Source organism: Schistocerca americana, chromosome 10 (genome assembly GCF_021461395.2).
Source record: "Schistocerca americana isolate TAMUIC-IGC-003095 chromosome 10, iqSchAmer2.1, whole genome shotgun sequence".
NCBI lineage: Eukaryota > Metazoa > Arthropoda > Insecta > Orthoptera > Acrididae > Schistocerca > Schistocerca americana.
Genome location: NC_060128.1, coordinates 158032416 through 158053932, shown reverse-complemented (window position 1 = coordinate 158053932; position 21517 = coordinate 158032416). Strand labels below are relative to the sequence as shown.

Here is a 21517-nt window from a genome sequence, read left to right as displayed (position 1 = left end):
TCTGTTGCATCACAAAAAAGTGTTATTAAGCCTTTGTGTGAGCTCATATCTCTAGAATTTAAACTTTATGCTATTTCCATGAGATATGTGTAGGAGGAAGCAATATATTCGTTGATTTTGCTTTGAATGTAAGCTTTTGGAAATGTAACAGTAAACCACAATGTGCTGCAGAATGCCTCTCTTGCAGCATCTGCCAATGGAGTTGGCTGAGCATCTCCATGATGGTTTTGTGCTTACTAAATGAACCTGTAGTGAAATGTGCAGGTCTTCTTGACTCTTGTCTATTTCGTTTATCAATCCAGTTTGGTATGGATCCCAGACTTACCTGGGGTTAGTTTTATGTGGTTGTTCCACGTTAAGCCTCTCCGTATGCACACTCCCAGCTATTTAACTGATGTTACTGCTTCCAATGATTGATTGAGGATTTTGTAATCCTACAGTAACTGGGATCTCCACCTATTTATACTCAATATGTTACATTTGTTTATCAAATTAGGTAATAAGTTGCAGAGAACTGTCCAAGTTGCAATATTACTTTTCTTTATCACTCTCTCAAGTTTCTAAGAACACAGAAACCACACAGTAATTACAAAAACGGTGCCACAATACAAAGTTAATGGGCGATAATTGATACATACCATTAAGTTATACAGCAACATCAATTATGATAGTCACATGCCTGTACATTCCAGTTAAACACATCTTGTGAATTAGTACAGAGCTAAACTTCATTCACCTAACTCAGACACCACGGAGTGGAAAGTATTAGAAACACTGGGGTAAGGGGTGCTTATCAGAACTGCACCATCTAGCAGCAACTATATTTACATATTTCCCTTTTTTCTTCTCTCTTTTCAGTTTCTTATGAAGTAACAGCATACATGGTAACAAGCATTACAAAATACATATTTCAAATACAATTTTTTACAAGAAATATTAAGTTTCAATATGTAATGGGAACAAAAAGGTGTCTATACATCATCATGCCAGCACCATGTGTGGTACACTCCTGAAACAAATTTTAAACACCTTGACCACACCAGTAACACAAAAATGAGTTTTCAAAACACAAACAAACAGATCCATAGACCTTTTCTACAGACAACTTAGTAATATATGGCAAGATAAGAAACCCCAACTGTATTGAAACCACACATTCAGGTATAAAATGATTACATAACGTCTGACATGAAAAATGATAAAACCATATCGTCAAGAATAAACCATTACAGACAGTTAGGAGTAAGAGGCAACTGAGTACACTATGGTAAAATATGAAAGTTCAACATGAATAAAACGACAAAATAGTGGTAAAATCACAGAGTAAGGTATAAAACCATTACAAGGAATTGGACATAAATTAAAGGTAATGAATAAATATTACAGGTGCATCTGCCTTTGACCTCATGGTAACAAAGTTCTATACTCACAACGTAGAGCCTATATTCACACATGTTGCAAATTGTTGTAGGTAAACACATAGTTTTTCTTTCTTTTACATGGTAGAACTCCATTATTTTACCTCTCAAAAAAGAATTTAGAGTTGATGTAGGTAAAACAACATTATAAGCATTACAGCCTACTTCTGACAGAATTTTAACAGTGCTTCATCCTTAAAAATAGTTTCATAGGTATTAAATTTTGATGCCAAACACTACAAAACTAAGTTCCTGCAGCATTCTCACCATGAACCCAAAATACAGCACTCTTATATTAGTCACATAGTTTAAAAAATTCTCCTGTGTCAAGCCTAATCTACAGATCTGTCTGCTGGCATTTTGAAAACTTGTTTTTGTATTACCAGCATCGTCGAGACATTCAAAATTTGTTTTCATGGTGTGCTGAGTATGGTGCTGGCATGATGACATACAGACACCTTTTTGTTTCTGTTACATATTGTAACTTAAATATCTTCTTGTAATGATTTTTGTTGTATTTGAAATATATATTTTGTAATGCTTTATAAAATACTGAAGAAAGAGGGAATAAAAAAAAGAAAATATGTAAAATATAGTTGCTGCTAGATGGCACAGTTCTGATAATCACCCCCTGTCTTAGTCTTCCTAATACCTTTCACACTGTAATGTATCAGTTAAGGGAATGAAGTTCAGCCCTGCACTAATTTGCAAGATGTGTGTAACTGGAATCCACAGGCATGTGGTTGTCTTAACAGATGTTGTTGCATAGGTTAGTGGTGTGTACCAATTATCATCTGTTAGCTTTGTACTGTGGCTCTGTTTTTGTAATGTACAAAGTACTTGCTGCTTGGTTTCTGTTTTTTACAATGATTATCTAATGAGCTCAGGCTCAAACTATTAATCAAGTAATAAAGAAAATCAATATTGTAACTTGGATGGTTCCCTGCAGTTTATTGCATAATTCAGTAAACCAAATAATTGCTGACATCATGTCTATCCTCTGACAGCCTCAAGGATGTTGTGATGTTATCTGATATATCGTTTATATATACCATGAACAGTAATGGTCCTATAATAATCCATTGGGGTAAGCCCATAGCTACTTTTATGTACGTACAGTGGGGAACGACGTGCTGTATTCTGTTTGCTAGAAACTCTTCAATCCAATCACACAGCTGGTCCAATATTCCATACACTTGTATTCTGTTCATTAGGCAGCAGTGTGTAACTATAACAAAAGCCTTCCAGAAGTCCAGGAACACAACACCAACCAGGATACAAGCACTTTCTGGGTTTCATGGCTGAACAGAGTGACCTAGGTTACGCACGGTACCTGTTTGCCGAAAACCCGTGTTGATTCCTACAGAGGAGGTATTCGGTCTCCACAAATCTCATAATATGATACATAAATCAGTTCCAAAATTCTATAATAGACTGATGTCAGAGATACAGGCCTATAGTTCTGGTCATTTATTAGATGACCTTTCTTGAAAATGGGAATGGCAAGCATTTTTTTTTCAATCACTAGGAATGTTTTGCTCCTACAGGAACCTAATGCTAGAAGAAGAGCACGTTCTTTCACATACTACATGTAGAACTGTGCAGGTATCCCATCAAATCCAGTGCCCTTTCTTCTGTTGAGTGATTTCAGTTCCTTTTCTACTGCAGCAGCACTTATTATGGAGTATTTCAGCCTTCTCTATGTCATATTCTGTTCTGATCCCAATAAAGTCACAGAGCATCTTAACAGTTGGCTTTGATCCATTTTCTGATTCAATGTAAGACCAAACTTCTTACAATTTCCTGTCAGATCAGTAGATAGAGCTTTACTTTAGATTTTGTTGAATATTCATGCGGATCTCCTTACACTAATTTTGGTTTAGTCCAGTTCTTGTTTGACAATGAGGCTGCTTCTATGTTTAAATCCACTTCCATATCAGTTTTATAGCAAGGTTGTTGAAACATGGCAAATCCTTCCTATCCCTCACGACTTTCTGCAACCCATACCTATCTAAGGTTTACTCTACAGTTCTACTGAACTTTGTTCTTTAATGTTCAACATTGTCAGTGCTGGAAATAAAATTTTCAATTTGACTGCTCAGGTAATCTGAAATGTGCTTGTTTTCACTCTTGCTAAGTATAAATATCTTCTTAACTTTCCTCATATTCTTATTTACAGCCATATTCACTGGTGATGTAATGGTGCTATGATCACTGCTTCCCAGTTCTATGCTAACTGATTTGAAAAGTTCAGACTTGTTGGTGACCAGGAGAATTCTCTGGTTCAGGTATGGCAGGTCTGTCCATCATTTGTGACACACTTGATCTGCTACATGTTATTAAGGTGTATTTTAATTTGTGTGCTCCAGAAAAAGCTATCAGTACCAGGTGAAAGGAAAACTAACCTCAACTTTTCAAATGTCTGTTGCATAGGCCCAATGAATCATTTTGATGCACTATAGCCAAATTTAAAATATAATGGCATTGTACAGAACTTTCTGTGACCAAACCTGGACAAATTACCAAAGGATGTGCAGTTGCACATTTGAAACTTTCACACCGCTCTTATCTTTGTGTAACATGGGGTGGCATGCACGATCACCCTACTTAGCCCTGGGTGATTTTTTTTTCCTCTCTTGAGATACCTGGAATACAAGTTCTGCACACAATCTCTTAATAACTTTTAAATGGTTAAAAGAAGAAAAACTAATTAGGAAATGAATTCAATAATGGTTGCCACTTGAAGGATATTTTTTGTTAAAGTAATTGAAAAAATTGTATAGTGAATGCAGAATGTCATGGTCACTACATGCACAGACAGAAGGACACACATGGGATGAGTGCTAGTGGTTGGAGTTGTGGGCAGGCATTGTAGGGGTAATACCAAGTGTTGGAGGGGAATTGGCATTTGAAACTGAAGCCTATGCTAACATTTTTTGTAAATATTAAGTGGGAGGCCTTCTATGCCCAATTTGCATGGTGGTCATTTAAAATGTTCTGCTGTCACCTCTGCTTTGGTTATTATCTAATTTAATTAAAAATGCAATGATTTATTTTCACTTGGCTTGTTAACCACTTGTAGCTTTCAGAGAAGCATCATATGAGTCAAATTTTGAGTAAAACCTACATATTCCTACTGTTGCCATGTTAAAATTAGCTACTTTTGCCAAACACAGCAGAGTTCACATAGTCTCACTTCACTAAAAGTTGTGCAATTGCACATTCTTGGTAAAAAATAAACATGTAATGTCTTCACTTATGTTGTTCCAAAACTCATAGCATTTCTCGTTTTACCAGCTATCAATAGCCCTTATAAATTGCATTATTTCATCGAAAAAGCTTGTAGTTAGTGTGATAGCATGATAGATAATGAAGTTTTGCATAATAAACATATCACAAAATACTCTTCTCTTTGCATGCTATTATTTTCCAAAATATCATTTTAATATCTCAGAATGTTTATGAAATATGAGGAATGTTGTTGATATTTCACTCTGGTTTTGTCACTGGCATGGCCCAATTGCAAATGAGTTTGCTACGTCAGACAAATTTTCTTAAGATTGGTGACAGATAGAGACCTGCAACCAAGTCTAAAGAAAAATTCAATATATTTGCTAAATTTCATACACAGCAACATATTATGTAGTATGTACCAAATGTAAAATCACAGCAACCTCAATTTTTCACTACAAACATTTACGAATTTCATGCAGTGTCTTACTTCCACATAAATATCCCAATAACTATGACCACTGATGAAATGACAGGCACGCCATCATAAACCTGACATAAAAAGTTAAAAATAAAGCAAAAATGAGTTTTTCTAACAAATAGTTTCTGTAAAATCATTCGAGAAAGATTGCAGGGCTTATGCCTCAATTCTGTCATTGCTGACTGGCCGAAAGGTCTCAGACACTGTCGGCATCCCCTTCTGAACAAGCTAGCCCAGTGCTTTGGATGAAAATTGGTCACTGCTCATCGGTTACCATGTCCCACGTGGGCTATACCAATAAGCGGTTACAAATAAAGAGAATATGCTAAGTTTTTTGTTGTACTCAATTTTTAATGCCTTTTGTAGTGTCACCACATATAAATTGTTGACTTAATCACCTTAATGGGACAAAGCATTCTAGTAAACATTGTAACTTGTTCTGCAAGGTATCTTGAACAGCTAACTACATAATTACAGCAATCTTTTTACTGTTGCCAACCTCAACTTTTCTTCCACAAACCACTTCTGATCCTCTCTCAAGAATATCTGCCCCTCCCCTCCCGCTCCCTCCTCCTACTCATGACTCACAGCTGTGTTGGGATTTGAATTTATATTACATTTTAGTCCTTTCCACAAAATCTTTCTTATTCATTTCTGTGGAAAGAAACTCTTCATTCCAAAAGCTGAAGTTACTTTGGACTCTTGAGCCTCCAGCTGTACTACTGTTGAATGTTACTTTAGTCAAATAAATTATTAACCTGTCATTATTTGGCTTTTTGAGTTTTTATCTTATTAATGGTCTTCTTCAGTTTCAGCTATTAATCATAATTTATAAATTATGTCATTGGCTCTTATGAGCAAAATGTACCATACCTGACAGATATTCTAATTTATTTATTTATTTGTTTACATGGCATGTACCATAAAAGCTTATAACTGAAACTTGCTGTCAAAAGTATTTTTAATGCATTTTGAGAAATACCAATTCTTTCGAAATAAAGCTGTGTAATGCCATTTTCATTTAGTAGCATCTAACATTTATAATACTAACACAATAATTCATATTTCAACACAGCATGTTTCTCCATCCATAGAAACAAGTGTTATTTTATTGACATGTCCACACCTGTTCCACATGTCAATGTTTCAAGGACTGATGATAATGTAATAGGTTAGAATCACATTTAGCTAGTTGAATCCCTCTCAGTATAAAGTTGTACCTACCTCTCCAGATGGACTTCTTCTCGCATTCAGTGGTTGCATTCTTGATGAGATACGCATTAAGGGTGGTCAGACTGGGAGACTTTCGCAATGTCTCCTCACTGTTTTTCCACACATACGTAATGTATTTCTGCTCGTATGATACTGTGGGAGAGGACAAAGAATATTTAATAACTGTGTTTAAGGATTGTTGACATTTATTTCATTAAAATTCAGGATTATCACCAGATAACTGATTACAAATAGCAAATTGAAATTGAAAGTCACTTTCTATAAACACTCACATATTAAGCATATTACTGAACTAATATCAGAAAAATCTACTTTAAGACATTCTAGAAAGCAAAATGGAATCCTGGTAAAAATAGCTGAAGCAAATTGAAATAAATATTTGCCTCACAACACACAAAGCTTACAGAATTATCTTGCTATAATGTCAAATAAGCATTTTGCACAATGAAATCAGCATATAAAAATTGGTATTAGACAAAAAAATCATACTTTGTGCAGATGGGATATAATTATAAGAGAGTGGGGCCTCATCAGGGTTCTACCACCAACCCCCTGTGCCAGTTCTATAGTGATACTGCCTGTCGACATCTAAGGCAGCTGTCCCATCGTCCGGACTTCACTCACCAAGTTTGATAGTGCCTACATAGCTGTACTCAGTAAATGTGTGTTACTCAGCTTGTTGTTGGACTTTCTTACAGTATAGCTCTTCAAACTTGTGATTTGTATGTTTATTGTAACATTGTGTTCAGTGTCAATCAAAACAGTCTGTTGCGCATTCTTGTTTCCTTGTGTCGGTTACTACACTAACAAGAAATGAAGACAATATAACACTGAGTATGTGATAAATAAATATATACCAACACCTACAAACCAAAAGCTACCAATGTATATAATATGTGAAAGAGTCTTTGTTTATGGGGTAATCCTCACAGCACAATAGAACATCTGAGAAAGGCACATCCTGAGAAGGGGAACTCAGATTAAAATTTTATTAAGCCCCTCTGTAATGAATTTGAGACATGACGACTCTCTCAGCCCCTCTGTAATGAATTTGAGACATGACGATTCTCTCAAACATCTTTTGCCATGATTTACAACAAAATACTGATGAGTTGCTTGCTACATAAACGTTTTATTTTTGATAGTTAAATATGGATATCTGTGTACAGTAGGTGAGGGACTCATCCTGCCAACAATGAACTGTTTTACGTAAGTCACCATGTGACATGTTTAAGATTATTCCATAGAGTAAAAATTCTGTACAAAGATGAACAGGTGAAATGGCTGATAATGTGGAAACACATTATGCTGTATATTGAGAATAACAGATTTTGCATTAAAACTTGATGAGTCAACTTTACCAATGAATGAATCTTTACTTTTAACTCATGTGCTGTATATTAAGGATGAAAGGTTAGTTGAGGAGCTATTATTTGCAAGGCTACCAGACATACACACTAAACGAGCAAAAATATATGGAGTTGAACAATTATTCAGAGAGAAGGAAATCTCCCTTAGAAATATGCATTCTTGTGCAACCGATGGAGCACCACCAACAATAGGTTGCTACAGTTACTTTACTGTATAAATGAAGAAAGCTGTCCCGGATGTGTTTACAATTCATTATGTCATTTATTGCCAACATTTAGTAATGTAAAACCTAAGTGACCACTTACACAACTCACTTCAGACTGCAATCATTGCAATGAATTAAATTAAACTCCAAGCTCTCAATGATAGACTTTTTCAGGTGCTCTATGACAAGAATGATGAACATTTGCTGTTTAATACAGAAGTTTGATGGCTCTCAAAAGGCAACTGTGTCAGAAGGTTTACGTCTATTTTGATACTGTTGTGGAGTATTTTGAAAGAAATAACTCTTTGTTCAGTGAAGAACTGAAAGCAATCAGATTTGGCATTGCTTGCCTGGCAGTTTATTTGCCAAACCTCATGAAATTCATGTCCACCTGTAAAGTAATGAAATCAAACTTACTAAAGCCATAATTGTTATTTTAACATTTGTTTTGAAATTAGTTAGGTTCAATATAAACATAAGCCATCAAGAGTTACAACAATTTCCAAGCCTCTCCGGGTTATATGAAAAGAGTAGAATCTTTGGCGATGACATGCAAATTGGCTGCAATCATTTGAGTGTGTTGCATGAAGATATGACAGAACAGAACCTGCTTTTGATGGAAATTCCAGACTGGGTGATATGTCCATTTTCAGATATTGGAAAAGTGAGAATTTTGGAGGAAGAACTAATGGGGCTGAAATATAATTTTCTGGTTGCAGAAAGAGATTGCTGAGATATATTGCAGCATGTAAAGAGATTAAGAAACTTCTTATTTTATTCACAACAGCATATTTGGTGGAATGTGGTTTCAGTATCGTGGTGTGACTTCTGTCAAAGCAAAGAAATAGACTTCAGATAACTCAATGTGGAGATCCGGGGCTCTTATTAAACTAGATATTGGAAAACTGATATCTCTTCATCAAGTCTATCACCCCATTATGGTTATTCTGAATGTCAACTCAGAATATTAATTCTATCTTTTTATACTCCAATGTAAAGTCACTGTTCCGTTATAAAGTTAGGGCCACTATTCAATTTAAAATAAATTAGAATTCATGTTTTAAAATAATATGAATCAGTTATCCATATTTCGATTTTAAAGATATAGGATATGATAATTTAGGAGGCCACTGAGGACAAGTACATTTGGCTGGGTGGGAGGTGGTCTGAAAAAATTTGAGAACCATTGGTCTACACGGATAGGACATTCAGGCTCCAGAACAGAGCAGAAAGAATTGTGGTGTCATTTGAAGAGTGAAGCAAAAGGTTAGAAGTTGGCACCTCACAACAGAACCACAAGCTACAGGCAGTCACTGCCAGATGCAGCCACAAATTTGAAATGTCGATGAAGACACGCCATCAAGGGGTTCAGTAATCCACTGCTGCTGGAAGTCTGTTTACATCAGAGTGCAGTGCTACTCACATCAGTCTGATAGCACAGCATCACAGTTTAGATCCAAGAGTGAGCATGTGTCACTAATAAAAACTGTATATTAAAGTTCATACTCAAATGCAATGTGATATTTGACTATCATTCGGTAATATTCAAAGTAATAAACAGCCATTCTTGTGTTCTACAACAGTATTAAATGTTTACCATCCCTCATGTGGAAGTGGATGTCTTCCAAGTTACTGTATTCATCTGTTTCATTGAAACTGGGCTAAAATTCTTTATATGTTGTAGTATCTGCTTGACCGCTTCCAAAGTCAAACCTATTCCACTGTTCCTATGGCATATCAAAAATTTTGTGTTCAAGTGTGGTTATCTGTCCACTACGTATAATCACCACGATGTGTAATTTTGATTAGACTTCACCGACACCTGTCTGGGTGGATGTGCCTGGTGTTCCCGTAGTCACAGTGGCTATATTCTTTTTTGTGTATTGTACCGTGGCTAAAGTGCTTAACCATGTCTGAGTCCCCATGTGAGCTATAACTAAATAAAGGTGTTCAGTTCCAGGCACAGCAGATTGAGCGACAACTGCTCCGTGTTCAACAGATAACAAACTTACTGTCGCAACAAGCAGCACGACAGCCGGTTACTGCATCCTAGTTTTGCCAGTTTAACAGCAAGGAAGAAGACTGATCACAATATCACACCAAACTAGAAGCACACTACACTGCATGCAGTGTTAATGGTACGGCATGGATTGCATTCTTTCTGTCCACTGTTAGAACCGACGTCTATCGTCTGTGTCTCAATTTGCTTTCTGACTCACATCCAGAAGAACTCGTAAGAAGAATCCATGAGCATTACGAAGCACAGATTCAAATCGCTGTGGCGAGATTTAAATTTTTTCACCTTAAGAGCCACTCTGAACAGTCATTGCAGCAGTAGACTGCTGAACTTAAGAGGGCTTACAAGACATTCTGGTTCACTTGTTCTTGCAGACAAAATTACAGTGATGTCATGCCATGTGATGCAATCATGCAAAATATATAATTCTCTTATTTGTAGTGCACAGGGTGCTCAGTCTACAGTTGACGTTAAGGTGAGTAAGAACAGGCATCAGTTTAAAGGCAAAGCTTTACCATCACATTGTACTTCGGAATAAGGTGAGGATATCCTGTCGTTTGTGTTTTTCTACTACTGACAGAAAAACTTGTCCTTGTCATGAAGCACAGTTTTTTAAGTGTGGTAAGCACAATCGTGTCCAGAGCATCTGTCGACAATGCCGTCGGACCAGTGCCAGTCTACTGCGCAGCTGCACTGCAGCTATCAGCAGATGAATGTTATCACAGCCCAGCCATTATTGCAGGCACAAATAAAGCATGAGTTTTACACTTCCAGGAAACCTTCTGCTGTAGTCCACAGAAAGCAGAATGAACTTTTTTGTGCACTTATGAGAGGCTAACAAGAAAATTAAACTTAAACTAAACACATGTATGTGTGTTTTTCTAGTACGTAAAGGCACTTATACATGATCAGTAGCCCTTGGCTACAGAAGCTTGCTTCTGTTTTGTCCGTTTATAATGAAATACCAGTACTTGCCTTGCACAGTTTGCCAGCAACTTCTCATGATGTTACAAATTGTGTTTCATTCCATCTATTGTGTTCCAGAAACAGTGCAAACATTTTTGGTTTAGCCTTGTTTTAATCATTCAATCAGTGCATACAAGACAATGTGTTATGAATCAGTGTTTTGATGCCTCATACCATTGTTTCTGACTTGTACAACAAGTGCAGTGAACTTTTTTTAATGACGATTAGGATTACTTAAAAATTTTGAGTGACTCATTACTTTTAAACACAATGTGCAATCACAATTTTACCATGCTAGACCTCTCCCACTGCTATATGTGAGCAGGTTGCAAAGGCACTGCAATGACAGAAAGACAGTGGGGACAATACAATTCATTCCTGCAAGCCAGCGGGCAACCTCCCTCCTCCCCTCACAGTTATACTTAAAGAGCCATTGGGAGAAACCTCAGTGTGTTGATTTTAAAGCCACAGTAAACCCACAAATTGTCATGGATTACTATCCTCCCCCACAACCACAGCTATTGATTGGCATGTTGGGATGTGGCAGTTTCTTTTTGAAGGCTGATTTACATGAGATATATTTACAGTAAGCACTGGACAGACCAGTCCAAGAAATATTTTGTGACCAATAACCATGTGAGATTGTTTCAGTTTCACACACTAGCTTTCATAGTGCTTCAGCTCCTACTATTTTCAATGTTTCCTGAAACAATTAACAGCAAAAGTCCCTTCGTGTAGGAACTATTCAGATGACATAGTTGTCGTGAGACATAAGCCTGCGAAACATATGGCAAATTTAGAATGTTTCTTTCAACTGCTCACAGAGACTGGCACAAAATGTAACAAGGAAAATTGTACATTCTTCCATAAAGAACTTGAATATTTAGGACATATCATTAATAAGCAGCGTATTCATCCTGCTCATTTGCTCTTGTATGCAATTAAAGAATTGCTGGCACCCCGTAACATCATGGAGTTACCGGCCACTATGAGGAAATTAACATATTACATTAAGTTTATCGCAAATTGTGATCCACTGAACTGCCAAGAATGTCAGATTGCATTTCAGCAGTTAAAGAATGCTTTGTTAAGACATCTTTGTTGTGTGGTTATTTTTGATCCAGCTAATCCTGTTGCGTTAGTTGTGCATACATCTTTTTATGGGATTGGAACTATGCGCTCCCTCAGGATGCCCTCTTAAGATCAAACCACTGCTTTTGCTCCAAAATCTCTCAGCAAATTGCACTGCAGTGAAAAAGAGGTGCTTGACATTGTCTATGGTGTTACCAAGTCACACCAATATTTGTAAGGTTGGAAGTTCTATTTGATTACTGATCACCAGTGTTTAACAGCTTTGCTCAATCCTTTGAAGCCTGTCCTTCCATGGACAACACAAAAATCATAATGTTGGGCTCTGTTATCATCTAATTATCAATACAAGTTGTTGTACAGGCTGAATGGTGACTTGTTGCCTCGGTTAGCGTTTGATTCATCTGAGGAATCATTTTAAGAAATTGATTCTCAAGATCTCGAAACATTTCAAAATTTTCCTCTGGGCTTTTGGTTTATTGCTGAAGCAACTGCTTCGGACCCAGCTCTTCTAGTAGTATAGCAATATGCATATTACGGGTGGTTACATAGTTTGAAAGGCATTCCCCACCCAATGGTGTGTTGCTGCTTTTCACATTGTCATGCACTATCCATGCAGTCACGTGTTTAGCTGCTCCATACAGAGAATGACGATGCACCAGTTGCGATTCCTCACTACCACCAGCAGGAAGTCATTATGCTCGGTATGGCACTGACTCCCAAATTCAGCAAATTACCTCTCACTGCGTTGCTTGTGTGGAGTGTAAGTCCGCTCCACCACAATGCTTCATTCAATGGCCAAATCCATCCGGACCATGGCAACACTTGCATATTGATTTCGCAGATTTACATTTGTCGGACGCATGACATCCGCCAGTACTGTATCGGCTTTATCCTTTATTTTTTGTTTCATAGGTCTTCTCAGTCTTTGTCTCAGACAGTGAACCACAGTTCACATTGGCTGATTTTCAACAGTTTTGTGCCAACAATGGCACACACTATCTAATTACTGCACATTTTCACCCTCAGTCTAGTGGTGAAGCTGAATGGTTCATTTGAACATTTGAAAGTCACTTCAAAAAACTCTGTTTCTCCCACACATGGAAGCAATCACTTAAAGATATTTCTTTCCTCCTACCATTCTTTGCCACATGACGAGAAGTTGCTGGCAGAATTACTACACGGTTCTCATCACCATACCTTGTTGCACCGTCTGCGTTTGCCATAGAAATAGTTCATTCTGATGGGTAAGACAAAGTTTCAAACACAGGATAAAGTGTTTTTAAAAGTTTTTGGCAAGAAACAACACTATGATCAAGGTGTTATCACACATGTATTGGGTCATTCGTCTTAGGTAATTTAAGCTTCCTCTGCACTGCACTGACATCACCAGAACCAGCTGCGGCATTCTTCTGTGACTGATTATGATGCAGAATTTTTGTCCACAGAGCCAGAACATTGCTAGGGTATCCAACAGCGGTAATCTCTGGCACTCTGCCCATCCTGGTCAGTGCCATACAGAGTGGCATTGACAGAGATTGAAGTTGCACTGCCACTGAACCTGCAGTCTCAGCTGATGTCCACAGAGGCACTGCCTCTCGACAGTCATCACACTGCCCCTATAGTCCTGCTTCCTGTCCTTCTGACCATAGTCTGCATCCATGAATGCAGATGAGTACCCTGTGGCTGGTTTTTCTGCCAGTGTTCCCGATCACTCTCTAGGTGGATACCAGGATGCTGGCAGGGAGCCGCCATCAGCTGTAACTACAGCCCCTGCCTTCTCATCTACATCTCCATTCAGCATTGAGATAGGTCAGAACAGCAGGGGCTACATGCAGTCTTGCCTTCTCTTGCTGAAAAATAAAATCACAGAGATCTCAAAGATGGTGCACAGTCATTGTCCGTAACATGTTGGAAATGTGACAGTTGCTGTTGAAATTACTGGCTATGCAAAACAGAGCTGATCGTGCTGTGTATGCAGTGACACACTGTACCATCACTCCAGGTACTGAGACAGTATGACAATAACATTCTCCTTGGATCCTTTACTCACAGATATATCCACTATGATGCTGTATGCAGAATCAGAAAGGTTGTAAAGATAACATGGTGCCACTGCTTTTTTCAGGGTTGTCATCAGGTTCACCACCTTCGGCATGCCCACCTCAGCTGTTGTGTGAATGAAAGTCACAACAGTGGTTGCTGTGCTGACAGTCTGTCATACTTCAGCACTGTTGCCTGCTGTGTAGGTAGTTGTTTTGCTGCAAATGAGCTCATTTCTTGAATCAATGTACATGACTCTGCTGTACGACCCTGCACAGCTGAACTAACGATACGTCAGTCCCCTCATACGCTAGTCACATGGGGGCATTTAGATCCCGCATGACATTGAGCATGGCCATCCTGAACCCACTGTGTCAACATTCACATGACAGTCAAGGCATCCTGATAAATGAGAGCATCAATTTGTGGAATTTGTCTAATAATAGACTGCTGCCTTCATAGTTCACGAAACTGCTGCTATCAAATCTTGATGTGTGCTGGTAGATGTTTCTGAATGAGAAACCCACTGTCTAATCTTACCTCACATGCATAATGTAAGTATCATTACCCCAACCCACTTGGTATAGTTGCACTGAAATTATATCATTTGCTTAGCAAAGCAATGCTGCACACTTCATGCTAATTTGGCACTAGTTGCAAGTCACTTTCATAGAGATACAGTTTTAATGGTCAGCAGTCTATATAACAGCTACCAATCAAATGTGCCGAACATACCATTTATATCAATAACTCATAATTCTTGTTCATGTACATTCCTTGAAAAGGCTGCAATGTTCTGATTTTTTTATAGTCCCGAAATATGGAACAACCACCATGTACATCACGAAGCTTATGAATTTTAAACACTAACGTAGGATGAAAGTTATAGATAACAGCTGATACATGAAGGAGAGAGACGCTGTCATACTTTCAATGACTGGGATTCAGGTTTCAGCAATAAACGGAAAAAATGAAAGTGAGTAAACTCTGAGGGATACTTCTGACATAAAGGAAAAACTGGAAAAGAAACAGCAGTCCAGTGTCAGAAAACTACTTGTTGTAAACAAACAGAGTTGAGGGGCAGATAGATAAACTGAGTGTCAGTGACAGCAGTTTAGCTTTCAAATTTGTGATCTTCAGCTAAGCACACACATAAATAAGTTTGTAAAAATATTTTTCTGGTTCCCCCAAGACATGACATAAAAATGAATCACATGAAAAAAGTGTGGTTAATAGTTCAGAATCCGCATCCGATAATGCCAAGAGTCATACAAGAGGGAACAAACCATAAACAAACAATGGTCTGTGACAGCTGCCTCATTTCAAAGAGGTAAAATGTATTACAAAATATTATAGAACAAATTCTTTGCACACATCAAATCTGCCTAAAATGTTTATCTGGAAGTATGACCAAGTTAACTATTGTCATTACAACATCCATTACTTTTTAGTTCCTTTTCATTTGCTATTTTTATTATCCTGAACAACTGAAGAAGGATCTTCCTGTCCAGAAATAACAAAATTCACTTTTATTTTAATAAAATAATGCAGGCTGTAATGAAACACGGTCCTTTTCATGTAACTTCTACAATTACTGTCATAATAACTACAGTGATCCTACATAAAATATGCTAGAGTTGGTCATATTATGAGACTTTTACTTAAAGATCTCATTACAATGTCAACTGATATGTGAATCTGTTTTTTCTGTAAATGAGTTTTAACATACTTTTGAAAAACTCTAAGACTTGGAAAGAGAAGAGCAAGAAACAGAGACAGAAGAACCAAAGTCAGAGAAAGAAGAGAAATAAGAAAATGAAAAACAAAATAAAGACACTTGCTACTTGTAATTATGATTAGTTTGGGGATAAGTAAAAATGGTCAAATCAGATAAATATCAATAAATTAAGACAAATAAAGATTCAAATGTAAAAATGATGGACTCAATTAACATACTTTTATTCTATGATATCATTTCCAGCAAATGGCAACAACACTTACCTCCCTTCACAAACAAACTTTGTATTTGTTTTGAATCCTACATTTCTTAAAATGAATTAAATTAATACACAGACAATAACTATTTTCATACTGCAATAGTCATCTCTTTTTTTTTAGGGTGCTACTGTAGCTAAGAACCCATTAGATTCAACACGATTTACATTTTTATTTTTCAAATGAAGCATGACAATTATAATATTTCAGGATGTAAACAACATTGAGGAAACTCAATCGCAAATGGAATACAGGCGGCACAGAGTCACGCACACAGACAACTGCTAGCTTCTCAGCTTTCACTCTCTTTCTCAATGTAAGAACAAAAAACTATGTATTATCCCCCACAGTGATAGTTACACTTCTTTCTAGGTCTTATATAATGCCCACATTTCATCTGCAGATGAGTAGTTGCTTATTACCATTTGTTTGATAGAAGACTACTCTTAAATTCCTAACAGTCATAAGTTCCTACAATTCTTCCTTCACTTCTTCCTTAGGTTCGTTCTTATCATACTTGCTTTCTCCCAACACTGATATTTCACATGCACACTATGCTCTTGAAATTTGCAAGTCTTTTTCTGAGAGTCCACCAATGATTTCCTTTCATATTCAAACCCGTTTCTGCAAATACTACAATAGTGGAAATTCCATGATGGAAACTATCATTTAAGCATGCCACATGGATTTACAAATGCTGAGTACACCGGTATGGTGTTTATGTACGAGTTTGTAATGACAATGCTGCGGTTGCCCGCAGAGACAACAGCAGGCAATTTCCTCATATTTCCAATAAACTGTGTGAGAATGTTGCAGTGCACAGCAGTCACATTACATCTGAATGTGAAAATGAACAGAGTGTGGGTGAAAAAGAAGTCATTATTGAACAAGTAGAATGTAATATTTCAACATGAACATACAGAATACAGCAGACGTTACATCGGCACAGTCCCTGTCCTTATCATTTACAGCAGATTCGCCATCTTTGAGAAGGAAAGGCAGTCTGGTTAACTGCAAATTGCTGAATAATCCCATTACTACTGTTTACTGCTGAAGCCACATTCATGATGGTATCAATAACATTCATAAATTATATCAGTGGTCCAGCAAAAACTCACATGTCTCTGAAGAAACACATTTTCTAGAATTCTTTTCTGCAAATGTGTGCAATCAATTGAGTGACCTCATTGTGTTACTGCATTGTCTTATAGGGTTCTGTTATCTAGACTTTCTTGAAAAGAGCTTCCGGCATTATTGGAAGAGGTTCCTTTGACAACAAGGGTCAGTACATTCTTCCAGTATGACAAAGTCCCTGCACATTCTAGTCACCACGTGACACATCATCTAAACCTAACATTCCCTGGAAGATGGACTGGCAGAGATGGTCATGTTTCTTGACCACTGAGATTTCCAGAAATACCCCTTTAGATTATTGACTGTGGTGGTGGTTTAATTGGAAAGTCTACAAAGAAAAAATTCGCACACGGGGCAAATTGATCGTATGGATTAAAAATACTGCTGCACTCACAAAAAAATGGCAAGATAATGTCCTTTGTTATTCCACTTAGAACTCTCTCAACTACTGATTATGTCACGAACTACTGTCAATAAGCACTTGTTGTCAGTCACTGGACACACTGAGTGATATGCAGATTACATACGCCATGTACTATTGACTGATACACTTATTATCAAACAATTTTCTATCACTTTAAGTAAGGCAGCTTCAGTGCCATTTAATATTGCTGTGTGTAAATTATGGAACGGAGCACATACACATTTACACTGTGGAATTCATTATATGCATTTAAACTATCAATCTAGGAATTATGAAATAAATATTAAGACTGTGCTACAAAACCATATTTGTATTTTCTTATATTAAGCAAGTAAAATTTTTAGTTCAGTAAACATAAGTTCTGACATTCCTGAAAGATTTCTTGCAACAACAGAAGGTAGTAACTGAATTGTCAACAAAATATTATTATTAGTGCACAAAGTACAAAGGAAGAAACGCACACATTTAAAATAGCAAGAAAAGCAAAAACACAGAATGGAATTTAAGAGTGAAATTACATGCAAAATTTTTTCAGTATTAATATATACAGCATTTTAGCATACAGGGTCAAAAGGTTCAAATTACTACAATATGGCAAATTAATACAGTTTCAGTATTTTATGCAGTTAAAGTCAGTTTGATGTTGCAACATTTTCCTTTGAACTAAGCTGCCAAAGGGAGCACAGCCAGGTGAGCACACAATATACCACAAAGTGAATACATAATACTTGTTCTCGTATCGATGTTCTCAGAACCAAATGTATGGAATGCACCATAAAACAGAATGTCTTTAGTTACTGTTACTGTGGTTTATTATGCATTCAAGTAATCAAATGAGGAGTAAGTTTATAGTGTTACCTTACTGGCCTACTTTAATGCCATGTGAAATGTTCCAAATCCAAGGCAATTTATTTCTAAATTTGTATGTTTGTGACCAACACTCAATCAGCAAGAAATTTCTTTCAAGCAAAACTGAAAAAAATAAAGTCAAAGGTGAGGGAGGACTCTTCTACATGCAGAAGTATTTACAAGGTTTCAGTTTTGCCTCTTTTTTTATTTTCCACTTTTTGCTTTGCTCTTTCATTTTCAAGGCCAGTCACTGAAGAAGCAACAACAATAACAACAACAACATGCAAATGGCGACAAGGTTTAAAATTGGACATTACACTCTGTGGAATGGATTAGTGCAGGAAATTGCAACAAAAACATTGCAAGGCTCCTTCCTGTGAGGGGTAAGGAGGAAAACTGTGCAGAAGGAGCTAGGTAATTCAGTTGTTCTTAAATACTCACTGCTTTCCATCGCAAAGGAACAAAGTGGGTCATCGAAGGGAAAGATGTGCAGACTGCCTTGGCACGAGAGAATGAGATGACGCCTGCAACACCATACTCACAAATCTAACACCTTTCTACATCCAATATTTTCAGCTTAATGACTCTTCTCTACTTAACATGAGCTCTCAGTAATAAATGAACTGCCTGATGAAGCTCTGGGTGCAAAAAAGAGAATTGTGGCAAACTAATTTTCTGCAGTGCTATAATTTTTGCTTAAGATCCACAGTTAGTCACCCATATTGGACACACAGAACAACTGTAATGCCACTGATTAGCATATTCATATGCTATCACTTCTAATTCCAAACAAAATTTTATTCCTTTAATTAAAGACAGGTGACAGATTTAGGTACAAACAGGCTTAGGTAAAAGATATTAGAAATAGAAAAGAATAATTATTTAAAACTTTTATTAAAATCATGTGGTCCTGAAAGCTGTCAAGGTTTTTGCTTACATGACAGAAGAAGCAGTTTTAATTATCAGGAAAGTAGTCTATTGGCTGTATTTGGTGAGAGGATGCTGAACAACTTAACACAGTATACATATATGTTCACAGTCTACAGTAGCTATGTTTTATAAAATTGAAAACATTATTAAATTTAATCATCATTTATGATGATTACTGGAATCATAAATCAAATATTATATGAACCAGATTCAGCACACTGAAATACAGTCTAATATCCATCTCTTCGAGGCAATACTCCATCGCTGTCAGCTGAATGAAAAACTAAGGAGAAACAGATTAAGTAAAAATTGAGGGACAGACAAAAACACTGTATTATATCTGCATGAGAACTGCCCAGTTTCCAGTGAGAATTAACTGGATTGTCATTTTACAAATTTAAAGTGTACTAATAGAACTAATCATCTGATATCATTATGAACTATTGCAAAGGAGTCCTGTTGAGACTCAGGTACATTAATTAATTAATGTCTCTGACAATATTCTAAGGCAGAGCTCAACCTGCAAAACACACAAATGGTCAGGGTATTTATTTTATTTGTTTTTCTAATCAAATTATATGGCCAAAATTGTGTAGGAATCCACCACCATTCACCACTAAGGTGTCAAACTAATAATATGTAGGTGATCACTTCACTACACTTATAGCCTACCTTTAAACCTTAAAGGAGATTTTTCTTTAAGTCACAACATATCAAAGATGTAATTCCTTGATATATCACTCGAAGTTTTATGTATGGTGGCTGTCAAATTTTCTGGTGAATCCATCTGCCAAAAAAGTGATGCTATATTTCTTCCCAAAAATCTTTGGCAGGATTTTGAGTAAAAAACTGGAAAAAAACAACACAACTCCCAGTCACCCCATCACCCACAAGAAATTTTGCTGATGCCACAATAACACTCATTGGCCCCTGTAACTGAATCACTTAACAGGACTCCCTTATAGTTCATAATGATATCAGATGACTAGTGTTTTAGTATGCTTTAAATTTGTTAAATAGCAATCTAGTTAGCTCTTTAGTGCAAGGAGTCCTTGCCATTTTATGTTCACAATAATATTGCAGAATTGGATTTAAGTATATTTACTACTATGAAATCATAAGGATATGCACAGGATGCTTTTTTATGGGAGGATGTGGAGCCTTTTGCCATAAAATCTACCTCACAACATGTCACCTTCCATACTTGCCTTATTTGCCCAAAACACTTTTCTATCACAATGCATTGTCCCACTACCTCGCACAATAATTTCCTTCCTCACAGCTTAACATTTTTTTCTGTCTTTCTTTCACTCTCTGCCTGGACAATGTTGAAATTGATTCTTTCAACTTCGTATCACTTCTACAGCAAATACTGTTTATAGTATATGATTGCTGTATTCACTTACATGAAATTTACTTTATCTACACATTTCTGATCTCCATTTTTCTGTATTTCATTTTGGGTAAAATTACTATTCTTGAACAATGAATCACTTTAAACCGGTAACAATCTTGGCATTACAATCTCATCTAGCACAATATTCTTGTGCCTGTACTAAATCTCACATTACTTCCACTCCAATAACCAGTTCCTTTCCTTAAACACCAAGTACGTTTACCCTTTATTTCTACTTTTTTTTCAAACAGCTTCCAACCAAGGAAAAATTGGTAAAATTTGAAAATTTCTATTACCTGTTAATTAATTTTCATTAATGATGTTTTTATAATTATTTTGTATTTAGCATTATACAAACAGTTAGTGCAACTGAAGTGTCAAAATCACTATGCAACAAACTCTATCCAATATGAAAAACAACTTAAAACTATGGACAAGCATGATAGTTGGGGATTTGATGTAGTTTTATTATTATTTTTTTACATATATGAAAAACAAGCAATCTTACATCTATATATCCCAGTCCAAGACACAGTTTTAATCAGCCCCAAAGTTTGAAAACAACACACATTCCACTGCAGAGTGGAAATTTGGTCATTATCTTACATCTATTATTTACATTTTTAAATGTTACTGTCTCATATATAATCTTATGCAAAATAATATAAGCTATGTCCTAGGCATGGGTGAATCACATTTTTTTTAGTTTTGTTTTGGAACTATTCACATTATAAG

At 36.6% G+C, this 21517-nt stretch overlaps 1 protein-coding gene across 1 annotated transcript in view; it reads right to left on the bottom strand.

The window, feature by feature from the left end:
• The window catches only part of LOC124552499 (glutamate-gated chloride channel), a 436122-nt gene that overhangs the window by 120208 nt on the left and 294397 nt on the right, over positions 1-21517 (bottom strand). Inside the window, exons 7-8 of the mRNA XM_047126783.1 lie at positions 18898-18980; positions 6355-6495 (exon numbers count right to left, since the gene is read on the bottom strand). Coding sequence (XP_046982739.1) covers positions 6355-6495; positions 18898-18980 — 224 coding nt within the window. The remainder of the gene's footprint in view (positions 1-6354; positions 6496-18897; positions 18981-21517) is intronic.